General features: G+C 39.5%; 1 protein-coding gene across 1 annotated transcript in view; it reads left to right on the forward strand.

Annotated features, from left to right (window-relative positions):
* The first annotated feature begins 12472 nt into the window (after positions 1 to 12472).
* Positions 12473 to 14461, forward strand: part of SI (sucrase-isomaltase) — a 40258-nt gene continuing 38269 nt past the window's right edge. Inside the window, 2 exon segments of the mRNA XM_027647659.1 lie at positions 12473 to 12596; positions 13880 to 13953. Of these exon segments, the coding sequence (XP_027503460.1) occupies positions 12473 to 12596; positions 13880 to 13953 (198 nt within the window).

The following is a 14461-nucleotide window of genomic DNA, read 5'->3' on the forward strand; positions in this document are numbered from 1 at the left end:
TACAGCCCTTGGTAACTTTGATATTACCATAAAGAAAATATCAAGGCTGCTTGAATTTTGGAGTGGATGTTCTGTTTGGCTGCTTGCCAGTCAAGGTAGGAGTGAAGCTGCTGACAGGACGGGAAGGAATGTCTGATCCCTCTGCTGTCAGCCCAGTCCCATGGGATTTGGGCATTGTAAGTAGAAAATAATTTAACACTGAGAGGAATATTACTACCTTTTCTGTGTATTATGTATGAACTGAAATGTAGTGAAAAATTTCCTTCTGTTTGGAGGGATACCATGACAGAAACCACTGTGATAAATTACCCACCTTGTACAGATATTCCTGCACTTAAATTTTCTAGAAAAATATGAGTTTGGAAAAAATGTATTTATATCATCATATATATATCTCATATATATCTATTCTTTGCTACTAAGTGAAGAAGCACTTGTGCAGCTGAAGACATGTTGTAATAATAATTTATTCTACTACTAAACCTTTCTCACAGGAAGAGCATTTGCATGCAAAACAGATAAAACCCTGTAAATGGAAAGTGAACATCAATTTTTTTATGTAACTTGGTGTCATTTCAGTTCTCCATCCATGAGACAGAGGAACTTCTGGATGTTACCTTAATGCTGTTCTTTTGTAAGGAGGCTTTTGCAGTGCCAGAACCCTTTACTAGTGAACACAGGAACTGTCTGGAGGTAAATTCAGGCTTTATGACATGAGAAATTGCTTTTTATGGATACTTTGGCTCAGTCCTGGAGCAACAGCAACATACTTGATCTGTGCTCATCATTGAGCAGTTCTAAACATGACATACTATGTCTTTTCTTTTCAAATTTTAGCTGCCATTTCCAAAGCTTTATTGACACAGGGAAACCAAAGAGGGAATGAAAATGTTGTGCACTGTGTTGCAAAGAAATAAAAGAGCCTGGAAAACTTACTGTTTGTCTTGGAAGAAATAATTGTGGCACATTAGTTCATTTAATTGCTCCAGTAATTTAAGTGACTTGTGTATCTTCGCTGTAATTACAGTGGCACTAAAGCTGCAAATCCTATAGAAAAATAAGTAAATAGTGCTTTATAAAGCAACTCTTTAAGCAATTAAGGTGGATCTTTAACTAGAGAGCAGTGGGACTTAATCAGGGCAGGTTTCTGACCAGTATTGTGGTGTAGGATTTGCTGTGGTGATTCCCAGTGCACGACTGCAAAGGGATTGTTCTCAGGAAGAGGATGCACAGCAGAGAAAGGTGTTTGTGTCCTTGATGGAGCAACTGGGAAGCACAAATTCCCCTGGACTGAGAAATATATTCAGTTATTTGAGGAGTGGAGCCAATTGTTGAACGTGTATTTTCAGCACACCAAAACGGGGAGGAATGTAATAACTTGTTTTTCCTTTCAGCTGTGATGCAGTTCCATGTCTTTGAAATACCTTGTGCAAGCTCATGAGTTATGACCTTCCATATCTTATCTTGATGCTGTAAATGATTTTATAGCATTGCAATGACAGTTTTTAAACTTTCACACAGGAGCTGATATCTGTGGCTTCTCCCAAGACTCGGAGTATGAGCTTTGTCTTTGCTGGATCCACCTGGGTGTGTTTTACCCAAACTCCAGCAGTCCCAACCAGAGGGGAGCAAGGTGAGTGTCAATCATGGTTCAATGCCCACAGAGGGGCTGCTCTGGGACTGGGATCACTGGAAAGAAGCCCATTCTAAATTTGACTGAACCAAACTCCTGCATGTTTTCCCCTCTATGCCTTTTGGATTTGAATGTGCTACATCAAGACTAAAATAGAGCTTCAAGGAGTAAAACTGACCTTGGTGCTCTCAGCCCTAATTGCCCATAATTACCCAACAAATGAGAAAATGGAGCAGTGTAATAAGATGCTGGAGTAAGACTCAGAAATGTCTGTATTTTGCACATTTGCCACCATCAGATATTGTATTTCTGCTCAAAGGAAAGGGAAATAATTGCCTAAATGTAGGTCTGTGCTGGCTAAGGACTAGGGTGGAGAAAGCTGTAAAACAAGATAACTGGGAGAAGAAAAAACAGTGGAAACAGCACTTCTATTCCAGTTAAAGCTTGAGGTCTAGGAGAGCAGAGCTATTTATATGGAATATATCTAATGGATTAAAGTCTCCTTTTCAAACCTCCTGGACTTTATCTCACAGTGACACACCTTTGGATAGGCCCGTTAAAGCTTTAAAAATGCAGATTCAGGGTTATCATGCTGCTCCCAGTCTTACCCAGTTTGCCAAGGTATTGTTCCCTACGTTTAATAAAGACTGGAAGTGCTCCCTGCCATCAGTGCTCCGTGCTTGGTGTCCCCTTGCAAGTCCAGAGAGCTGCCCTGTGGAAAAGAGGGATGATAAATTCTGTGCACTGGGATGTGTCCCACCTTGGGGACACTTGGTATTAAACATTCTTCATAGTATTTCCCCTGTGTTTTTATCCACTTTTCTCTTTGTAGTTCCCCTCCTGGGTCGTACCTACTGTTTTTAGTGTCAGTCCTTAATTGAAGGATAAATAACTGAAGGTGCTTAAATAATTTCTTGAGCTGACATTTTGATAGTGTCACTTCTTCCAAAGTTCTCTGCATGGATTTCACTCTACATGGTTCGTGCCTGACCAGGGCATGTCCCCAGTCAAACATCCTAAAGACAGATTAAATAAGTGTATAACTGTTGCTGTTCAAGATGTCACTCCTGTGGGGCACCTTCCAAATATGAACAGAACTGCTGAGAGTCTCCAACCTCTTCTTTCCCTGGGATCTTCCTGCCCATCCTTTGAAATTCAGCATTCTGTCAGGTCTTACTTCTCCCTCCCTCTTACTAGAAAGCCAGAATTATAGAAGTTTTGTACAGAACCAAAACAAAGTAATTGAAAATGTAAAAGACAACGCACATTGACTTTTGAACAGAAAAAAAAATTAGTTTAAAATCAGCTCATTCCCCAGTCCAACCCTTTTCCATTGAGCATTTACCTCATTGTAATTGCAATAATCACCCAGGTGCTGATATGGATTTGACAATACCTCCACTTTTTGCCTCAGACAGAAAAGCTTAAATTATGCAGTAAAATGGCTATCACTGCATTACTTCAACCTGGTGCAAATACAGACATCAGACAACCAGTATATTTTAAATCAGGTCCACTCATTTTTTTCCTAGCCAAAGGAGATCAAAAATTCCTTATATCCATGAGTCATCATTGTCTGACAGTATCCAATTGCCCTTTGCCTTATTATTCCCCATTTTAATGGCATTACATAACCCCTCTTCATCAAATTTTCGAGACATTTATATCTATCTCACACATTTCTTCTCCACAACATTATTTTCTCTTTGTTATTTGTCACCTCTGTACCTCCACCTGAACACTTGTGGCCACAAATGCTCAGCTCATTTTTTGATCATCCTGAGATGCTTTCCTGTGGGTGAATAATAATTTTTCTCTCAATATTATCACACCAGGGGGTTTTTTTGGCATTTTAATTATTGTTTTGCTTTTGGGATTGTGTTCCATTCCCTTTGGACACATGGCTCCACTTCTTCCAAATCGGACAGAGAAATGTTTCACTTAACAAGGTGCTTATTTTATACTAATTTAGATCCAACAGTCTGTAACATCTATCTCTTCATCACTACTTTCATTGTCTTTCATATTCCTTCGCAATAAATTAGGACTGTTATGTGAAGTTTTATACTGCCATAGTAACAAATTCATTTGCTTTAATTTTCCAATGTATTGATTGTTCTTAGTATTGCTTTTGATTAATTCTATGTCTCTGAAAGTGTATTATCAACTGAAACAAATTTCTTTATTCAGCTCTAGTAAAATTTACAGACAGCCCAAGGTCATTCTGGTACTAAAGTTGTTCCTTCCCTGGAGTAAAGTTTTCCTGGAGGGAGTGATGCACTGGTAAATCTAAAGAGTTAGTAAAAGATTCCTTCTTTATCCATATTTCCTTAATAATGCAATTCAATATTAACTGTAAGGATAACTATTTGCCAAGGCTCTGCAGAGCTTTTTTTTGTTATTTAGGAATTTAAGAAGTGTTTTGTAGGGTGTTTTTTGTGTGCTGGTCATTATGGAAGTCATTGCCAACACATCTTACTTTTAGCATAACCCACAGTTTTTCTGTTTGCCCAGAGTTGTTGCAGACAGCCCTTGGCAGCAACCTTGGCTCCCAAGCACTTGTCATCAAAGTTATCCTACCCTTAGGAAAAGTTATCAGTGTGTTCTGTGGCCACTTCTGCATCCTGTGGAGTCACCAATTTTAGCCTACAAAAATCATGGCATTGAGGTTTTTCCCCTTGGTTTGGCCAGTTCCCTACTCCTGTCTTTCCATTCTCTCACCTGAGTGTTTCTCTTTCTGCTCCTGCTCTCGTGGGACACTTGTGTTCGATTCTCTGCAGATCATGGCTCTACTCAGACCCTCCTGTGCACTCAAGCTGTAAAATCATTTAACTGCAGGATGGACAGGGATCTTTGCTCTCCCAGCAGCCATCCAAGAGGACAGCAGTGCCTGATCCAAGTAGTTTTCTACCCCAGATTGAGTCACCAAGGTGTTTTCCTCCGTATTTCATTAAATAATGACAAGAATTCAAAGCAAGGCTTTTGCAGTGGTGTTTAAGGGAGAGGAGATGGGTTGAGAGAGCATCTTAGCATGGAAATAAATTGGCCACAAGTGCTGGGAGTTTACCACATGGGGAGTTGTAAACTCACCTGAAGGACAAGGTTAAAAAGCCAATGTGTGTTGATGGGCCTTGTGGTGACAGTGACACCAAAGAACCTCCAATGATTTTCAAGACACACACAAGTCTGCTGGTTAATGACTGATGGTGTTAACACCTCCAGGCATAGAGGGAAGGGAAAAAATGAGGGGAAAAAAAAGGAGAATGGGAAATAAAAAAAGAATGGAAAACCTGTACCTGCTGATTTTTGGAGCCACTTCTAAAAATTATCAGCTGCTGTACCTTGATGAGGTTTTCTGTGGTGTTTGCTGTCCTCATGATGTGACAGAACATCAGCCCAGCAAATGCTCTGCACTGAGTACATTTGTGTTGTTTGATGCCTCTGTCTCTGAACTCAGGACTCAAGGAAGGATAAGTGGAACCTGCAGAGGAAAATCCAGCAGGCTGAAGAGCAGGATCACATCTTATCTGGACATCTGGAAGAGGGAAAACCAACAGCAACCTTCTAGTGAGATCTTCAGTGATCAGAAAGCAAAGTCAGTCAGTGCACACAGATTTCCACCAGAGGAGGGCTGAGGTTCCTCTGTGGTGGGTGTGGGTGCAGCTCCCTGGGCACTCCTGGTTGGAGGTGGGATGCTCAATACCTGCACAACTCTGGCAACTCTGCTGGCACCCCAAGGCTTTGGGCAAGGTCTGGCACTGTTTGATGTTTTCCTTCCCACTCTCACTTGAGATTACAAGTGACTGCAAAAATATCATGAAGAAATCCTTCCAAACAAACCTTCCAGCTGCTGTGTTTAGAGAGAAAACCCCAAAATCAGCATGATCAGAATCTGTAAAGATTTGTGAGCAATGCTTGTCAAACAGAAGTGTCTGAGGGCTTTATTTAACATTTTAGGATTTGAATCCTTCATCAATACAAACATCAGCCCTGGGTGCAATTTTAGAGGTCACTGTGTAGTTGTGATTACCTGGAGGTGTCTGTGGTAGTAGAGGTCACATGTCTTTGAACTTTGAGGTTTCCCAGCTCTGGAATGATGGAAGAGCTGATCAGTCCTTCCTGCAGGACTGACCCTTACCCAGACCAGCCCTCCCTGCTGAGTGGTTGCTAAATTATCACATAAAAATGGAGGAGTAAGATTGGTGTTATTCATATTTTTCAGTTATTATTACAAACATCTGACTATTAAATATTCACCATTTCCTTGAAAAAAGCTCCAGAGCCTTTAATCCTTTTGTTATTATTTTGTTATTATTATACATCTATTATTTTTACTGGAAAGAAATGCAAAGCTGAATAATACCCTGCAATATAATGTCTAAATAGGCAAAAAGCTGGCAAGGAATCAGTGTATAATAATGGTGGCTTTGCTTTTTTTCCTGCTCAGTAGCAGCAAGAAGCACAGGAGTGGCTGGAGGACCATCTGCAGCAAGGACAGGGAAAGTCATGGAAAAAGGCACCAGACAAGCTCTGACAACAAATGCAAAGGGTCAAAACACTGATTTCATTAAGCAACCACTTTCAGCATTATCGTTTCCTCCCTCCAAAAGCTGGGACACAATCTGTCATTTCAGCTCTTGCTCAGTAAAAATATATTAAAAAAAAAAAGTGATTAGGAATTGTGGACTATGAAGTTAGGACTTGATAAGGTGTATTTTGGGCGCTGTTTAGTAACTGGAGTTTTTTATTGCTTTTAGATTATTGTCAGTATTGCAGCTCTGTAACTTCCCCTTAAGATTATTGGTAGCTTTTTACAATTATTACTATTATAATTACTAATGTAGAGGATAATCTTATTTTTAAAATTATACCTAAAAGTTATGGTGTTCCTGGTTGTAAAAAAAATATGCTTCTGTAAGTGAGAAATTTCGAGTCCTCAATTTTTTTGTGTTTTTACTTAAATAGCATTAGAAAGTACATCAAACACTGGTTTGGATCTGCCTGAGGGATGACTCAAGAATCTCTGGAGCTGGCAGACTTTTGGGCTTCCTGGTGGTCTGTGCATATGTGTCTTCAAACAGGCACAAATAGGTAGTTGTATAAATATTTATTTTATGTTAGTGAGCATTTTGACAACCTAAATACAGACTGGGGTGATTCGGGCTCTTAAATCCAAGAATCTCATTTGCCTATAGCTGAATTATTAGAAAGTATGTGCTTTAGCTGAGCACATCATATGTGAATTTATCCATTTCTAGAAGGTAAAAAATTAATGACATGCCTTGGGAGGTTTAAGGGACAGTTTTTCCTGTTTTATGAGGAATCAGAAGGAGGAGGATGTCTTTTTAAGGAGGTTTAAAACCTGAAATAGGCTTTTTTCTTCCCTGAAACAAGTTCTTCAGCTTTTCACCAATTAGGTTTCATGTGGGGGAATACTCATTTTTTATTCACAGCACTAAAATTGGACTTGGAGGTTAACCTTGACATGTCCACGTTCAGAAAATGTCTCTGTCTCTAAATCTCCTGGTAGAAGTGAAAATTCCTTTCTGCTGCTGCGTTTCAGGTAGGAAGGAGCAGGGAAAAGAAAGTCACATAAAGCTGAGGAAATCGAGAGAAGAATTGAAAGTAAAACCTGTCAGCAATTCCCTGCAAAAAGGCTCCAAAACAGGCACCCACAGTGGGTTTGGTGTGAAAAGTCAGCAAGCTGTGAATTTGTATTCGAGGAGGAGGAAGATGTGCTAATTAATTAAAATTTTCTTTGTTTTTTTGGTTGGTTTTTTTTTTCAGTTTTGCTCTTAGTGGTGTTTCTATCAAATTTCAACTCAAGAATGGTTTTCTCTCCTCTGCATTTTGCCCAAAGCACAAAGGCAGAGCTGTGAGGATGTACCTGAATTACTGGTGGTATTCTTTGAAAATGATGCATTATCAGGAGCTGGAAATTAGATGGAAACAAATGTTAATCTCCTTTCCCCCTTTGTTCATAGGCAGTGAACTCTCTCCTAAAATTAATACTGTCAACCACAAATGACAGGTTCAAATCGCTTGCAGAGCACTTTGCATTTTGGAATATCCCCAATACTCTCTTATTACAGCTTAAAAAAATCAAAAAGCAGGCAAGAGATTTTGATCAAGTAATTGTATCAACCACATTTTGATATCTCCACATGTTGATGCATGAATGGCCAAAGAAAAAGTGGTTTTTTTCATGCAAACTTGGAATTTTTCTCAGCTGAAAAGGTAGATAATAAATACTGGCAATACATAAGACTTGGCTCTACAAAGACCTCCCATGTACTATCTTGGAGAGCAGCAGTTATTAATTTTCAGACATAATCAAGTGATTTATATTCATGATTATGGTTCAAACCATCATGACACTTGTTCTTTCTACATCAGAGGCCTTCTCGCTTTCAGCTTCTTGTGTTCAGCAGTTATTAAAATAAGAATGAGAGGGTTTGGGGGTTTTTTAGAAGTATTTTATAACATTTTTCCTCTGATTTCAGGTCTTACCCACTGAACCATCACAAACACCTGAGCAACGTGTACTGCACTGGCTGCACTAAGACTTTGAGCTGTATTTTAGGGATTCACAGCAAGTATTTTCCTCAATTTGCACTAAGAACTGCAAAATTTCCTCTTTTTATACACCATATATTCCATTGGAATTCTTATCTTTGTAATAACTGTCATAATTAGTACTGGTCTCCAATTTGACCTCATAAAAATTCATAAATAATGCTGGGAGTCAATTTTAAAATATGTTTATTATTTCTACCATACTTCATGACATTTGAATGGAGACAAAACTCCATCACTTAGACATATGGAAAAGTATTTACCTCCAAAAAATCTTTTCTATACAATGTTTAATTGCATTCCTTTTAGAAAAGCTACACCAACTTTGAAAATGAACTTTGAATATGTTCTACTTCTCCATTGCAATGAAATTACTCAGTTGACTTTTTTTCTGAATCTGGTTGGTAAACAAAATCAAAATATTTTGGCCGTCAGTTGCTATAAAATGAAAACTAATTTTGTCTGAGGCAAAGCTCAGAGCACCTGACCCTGAATTGTGGGGTGTTTGGGGAAAATGACTCAACACAAGATGAATCCAAATTCATTCTCTCCAGAGTCTCTTTGGGGGGGAAAAAAAAAACCTGTTTGCAAAGCACTTGTGAGGCTTCTCAGTTCTTTGTCTTGCTCAGTTTGGTGTCTGGAGGAGACTCCAGGACTCTGAAAACTGCTCAGCTTTGTGACTGAAAAAAGCTGCCCTGGAGAGCTCCCAGTGTGCTGAACTGGGATCTCAGAGTGGTTTCAACCATGCAAACATGGCATGGGGGGAGTGGGTTCCCACTGAATCTGTGAGTGATGTCCTTCCACAATATAATAGTAATGTTCCTGGCTGAACTGATAATCCACAAGCAAATTGTTACAGGAATTAAGAGCTGCAACTTAACTAGAAGTTATATTAAATATTTGATGCCTAAAAACCAACAAATCTCATGGAAAAAAAAATTCTAAGCTCGCTCTTTTTCCTAACACAGTCCCTTAGCTGAAATCCCAATTATTAGCACAGCTGACTGAAGGAATACAACCAGGGAGCTGGCTCTGACCAGCTAACAAGTTTGTCAAGTTGTACATGATTTAATTAAAATGTACCTGTTACGAGAGAAGAGATAAATGTCTCTTTTTAAATTACTGCATTTTAGCGGTGCCTAATTTCCTGCCTTGTTTTCCTACACTATTCTCTCCAATCTAGCCTATCCTCCTGGGCTTCCAGTAATTCTTCTTCCCAGCTGTCAGGAATGAATCAGCTCTTAATTCCTGGAAGCCAGAGCAGGACACAGCGGAGACCACTCTGCTCCAGCTCTTGATTTAATGGAGCTCTTGGTTGTCTTCGAGGCCTCTCAGTGTCCCTGACTGAAGAGCCTTTCCCATTCCTCCTTCTTGGAGTTCAATATCCCACCTTTTGCCCTGAGAGCCCTGTTGTTGATGTCCTTTGGAGACTAATGAAAATACCCTCAGCTGGGAATCCTGCTGGTTGAACCCTCTTGCGAGGCCTTTTTGTTTCGTGCTTTTATGTGGCACGGGGAACGTTCACCAGGTGATGGATAATAAAAGTTTGCAGCACTGTGAATTCAGGAAAGCACTTAAGCAAATTGTTTTATTGATGGCAGGGTTAAATGAAACCTGTGGACAGCTGCTGGGCTGGATGGAGCACTTTCCTGGAACACTGAAATGAAATACACACCTTGGAAAAGAGATTTACGTCAAACAATCCCCTCAGGCCTCCCTCACCGTTATCATCTTCATGATCCACAGGAAGCTATTATTTTTACCTCAATATGCACTCATAAAGCAGCATATTTAGCCGTTTTTTGAGCAATATTTCCAGTTTGCTTGGACATGTGGGGACACACATGTTGTTCCAGTAAACAGGAGAGGGAGGGGTGGCTCAGTAACAGGCAGCATTCCAAAAGCAGTCTGGTGGCATTGATCTGTGCAAAGATGGATGGTTGCAGGAGAGCCCCAGTGCTCTTTGTGTGCCATTGATTTCCTTTCTTTGAAGTGCTGACTGAGGAAAAGAGGACCATTCCCTCTGTGCTCCCAGAGGAAACGTCTCATTCCTGCGCTTCCCCAGTCAGAGGTGAGGTTGTGGAAGAGGAACAAGTCTGTGAACGGTTCAAAAAAAAATACGAGTGGCACTTCTCAGCTATTTCTTTATTATTGAAAAATAACCTGTGAACACTTAATAGCATGAAAGCTTTCCTTTGGAAAACAAAGACCTAATGTTAAGGTCATATAATATCTGTTATGATAAAAACACAAAACTCAGTTAAATGTGAAGGTTTCATATTAAGATTATGATTGAAACCTCTTCTCTATAAACTCTTTTCCATATTAACCTTTCATCTTTTCCTTCTGCTTTTGACATTTATTTTTAGCATGCCATGAAATCTGTTTACTATTAAAATTAATATTTTAAAATTAATCTTGATTTTAATTTAGTTCTCTCCTGCAACTATTGAAATAGCTCTTTTCCTGATTTGGGAATGTTTAATGACTTCTTGTGGTGCTTAAAGCACATATGAGTGACAAATCACGTGAAGGTTCTCTGGAGGTTCTGTAACAAAGATATGGGAAAAGGAGACAATAGAAACCAGGAGTTATGCATTTTATGGCTGGTTTTTTCCTCATTGCAGAATCTGATGCTTTATATTGAACCCAAAATATTTATAATTAACCAGCCATTCCTGCAATAATCTCAGTGACTGCTCAGTCCAAAGTGTGTGCAATGTGCCTGTAATTATGTTGTACCTGCCATTGGCTGATGGGTTTGCAAACAAGGCAGAAAACTGATAACACAGAACATAAAGCTTCAGTTTTCATCTTGACCTTTACAGCCAAGAGCAGCACATGAAGGAACCAGAGGGACTTTGAGGTATGTCACTCGTTTGATTGCATCTAAGTTTCTGGAGAGCTGAATGAATGCGCACATCACACAACAGGATTTATATTTATAAATTATAAAGCTTTATTTCCTGAGTATTGGGTCTCAGGGGGAAGACCATGAGAAGGAAAGAACTGAAATGCAGTGATTCGGTTGGGGGAGAGGTCTGGATGACAAGAACTTGAATAAGATCCTGGTTTTCAGAAAAATGACCATTAGTTTTTTAGGACTGCTGGTTGATGTCATGTGGGGTGACACAGCAACAGAGGTTTTTGAGATGAGGATACTTGTAGGGCAACGGGTTGTACTTTGAAGAAATGGCAGGCAGGAGACTAAAATGACTTAAACTGTGATTTCACACACAAAAAAGTTTCTTTTAAAGTATCTTTCGCTGCTTTGGGTCATCACTAAAACACGTAGGAGTGTTCTGCTGTGCCAGCACAATGCACGTGTATTCCCACACTTCCTTGATTTAACTAAAAAGAGCCAATTTCCCTGCATTTAAGGTTGTGTTATAAGCTTGAATGTTCTTAACCAAATGCTAAATGCAGTAGGAGCTGCCAATGGCTATTGATCTGGACGCTGGAGATTAATTTTAATTAGTTTTATTGCTGGTGCACAGTTCAGTGTTAACAGCACTGGGGTGTTCTGTGACTGGGGCTGAGCAACTGTTTCCACTCTGTCCAACAAAAAAACCCTCAAAATTCTGGGAAAACTGTAAGTTTTACAGCAGTTTAAGGCACTGACTCCATCAGCACACTCTCCTGCATTCAAGTGGTGATTTCAGCAGCAACCACAGTACCATGAGCTTGTACACATGATCTGTTCTTCCGCTGTGTAAATAATTCACCCTGTTACCTCTGTCTTGCCTTTCCCACGTGTCATGGACACACTATCAGAGTTTATTAGAGGCTTTGTCAAGTACAGTGTTAATCAACTTGCTCCTTTGTAAGATAACCTGTGTTTGTACTAAAGCAGGAAAGAAAGCTTTTTAAAAAAAAAAAAAAAAAGGATAAAAAGAAAGAAGATTTTTTTTGTTTCCAGTTTCAAAAATTTTAGTAAGAGGTAGGAAACTCCATAGTTAATCTCAGGAGAAAGTTGTTCTCCGAGTGTAAAGTGGTTTTCAGGGAGCAAAATACATTTCTCAGTGATTGCCCTCTTGTGTAATAAAACCATAATCTGTGCTGTGTGAATTGTCCTGACTTGGAAATTTATTGTATATAGTCCTTAAGGAGTGTTTTGTTTAAACCTCAGGATTAGATGATGTGGTTTACAACCTGAATCACTTCAAAATTTTGCAAATTTAATGAATTGGTAATGCAATTTTTAGGGTTTTCAAAGCCGTTGCTTGTGTTTTCCTTTTACCAACTGTGTTTCTTTGGGTGTAGATGGGCAAAAAGAAGTTCAGTGGGCTGGAGATCAGCTTGATCGTCCTCTTCTGCATAGTAACAGTCATACTCTGTGTCTTCATTGGGCTTTTTGCAACAGGACATACTGGAGTCAAAGATCCAGGTAAGGGCTTCCTATGGATGTTGTAGGGCCAGAGCAAAACCCCGGAGTGGGAGCTGCCTGACTCAGTGTCACTGTTCTGTGCTTACCATTATCCAAAGGTGGATCATGGTCAGTCCTTCCTACGGATAATTTGAGTAAAATTACCAGTTATGAATGTAATAAATAGCGTGACTCAGAATTTATAGTCATGAAAAAAGTTTTACCTCTTCCTCCCGTGGCTGGACTTTCTTTATGAGCATAGAACTCATATAATTTCAAAATTTGTGAGTATGAAACAAGGTAACTCTGGGAAAAAAAAAAAAAGGGATCAGGGAGATATGACCCTAAAACCCAACAGTATTTCTTGCTAATGTGTTGGTATATTAGAATCCTCTTGTGCTATAGGGCTGTGATTTAGAGCACCTGCTTTACTCACAGTTCCATTTTGAGTAATTTCATTTACATACAGGGACTGAAGCGAAAAGCTTGAAGGTGAAAATGGCAGAAAAACAAAAAATAATTGCTTTTACAAAGCAAACATTTCCGTGCTTTAATAAAACTGTCCTTTCAGGCCAATACCTGCATATTTTTTCCTGTTTCTGTCACGAGTAGGAGTTTCTCTGAGCAAAAAGAACAAGTGCAGATAATGCAAAGAGGCAAGTCTGGGGATGTGTGTGCTTGTCAGCCCCAGGCCACGCTTCTACACTTTGTGGTCCTCATTCCAGACATGAACAATGTTCCCAAATATGTAAAGTAACATTCAGTGCAACCTTCTGTCAGCTAAAGCTGCCCAGAGGTCACCTTAAATGCAGTCTGACAAACTTGAAATCTTAATGGAGCATCTTAATGGAGCTTTAAGGTGTTTTTACCTGATGCTCTAATTCCAACTCCTGTGCAAAACAGTGGTTCAGGGGAAGGAGCACCATGAGAGCACCACAGGGACATTTAGGAAAGAGAAAATTCCTTCTCATTTTAATTTTGCACTTCTTTTCACAAGAAGCAATGCATATAGACCCACAGAAAAATGGGATTAATGCGCACCTTAAGAAATACAAGCATCAATATTGTCAATATTACCCCCATGTTACAAAACTTTAAAGTGAAGTTGTCCCGTCTGAAATAGTCGTGAGCAATTTTTCAAAGGTAAATATAAACCATACAAGCAATAATTTATACTCCTTCTAGTCTATTTTAGAAGTTCAAGATGGAGCCAGCGGGAGAAGTGAGTGTGTTAAGAGGTATTCCAGTTATTCCTGCAGTTTGGGGATGCTGGTAAATAACCCATTCTTTTGTTTCCCAAACAGATTTTTACCCACAATGCTCGAGTATACGAAACGAGGAGAGGATTGACTGCATCCCGGATGAACTGGCAACAAAGGTCTGAAAATATTCTAGAAAATGCTAAAAAATACTCTTTCTCCCACAAAACCTCATGCTTACTAACGAAAATATTCTCCCCAGCAGTTTGGGTTTGGGACGGGTGTAAGCAAAATTAGCCAGACATCAAGCAGTTAAAAAAAGTCACTCTTCATTTTAACAACTTTGCCTGAACAACTTCATTTTGTGTGATGGTCAAAAACTAGCCTTTGTAATAGTTCAGAAAAAGCAGGTGAAGATGGGCTTTGCTCAGATGTGCAAGGCTTGTGAAATGTGAGACACAGGGCCACAGTTTCTTTTCAGAAGCACTTTGAACCTCAGCATCTTCCTCTCCTGGTTGAGTGTCTCCCATCTGGGAGTGGAGAGTATGGAAATGATATTTTGGCTTAAAAACAACTCAATGAAAATTCCCAGTGAAAAGTATCATCTCAAACTTGGAGCAACTTGGTCTAGTGGAAGGTTTCTCTGACCATGAGATGAGTTTCAAGGTCTCTTCCAACCCAAACCAT

The sequence above is a fragment of the Corapipo altera genome, unplaced genomic scaffold (genome assembly GCF_003945725.1).
Source record: "Corapipo altera isolate COAL_440 unplaced genomic scaffold, ASM394572v1 113, whole genome shotgun sequence".
NCBI lineage: Eukaryota > Metazoa > Chordata > Aves > Passeriformes > Pipridae > Corapipo > Corapipo altera.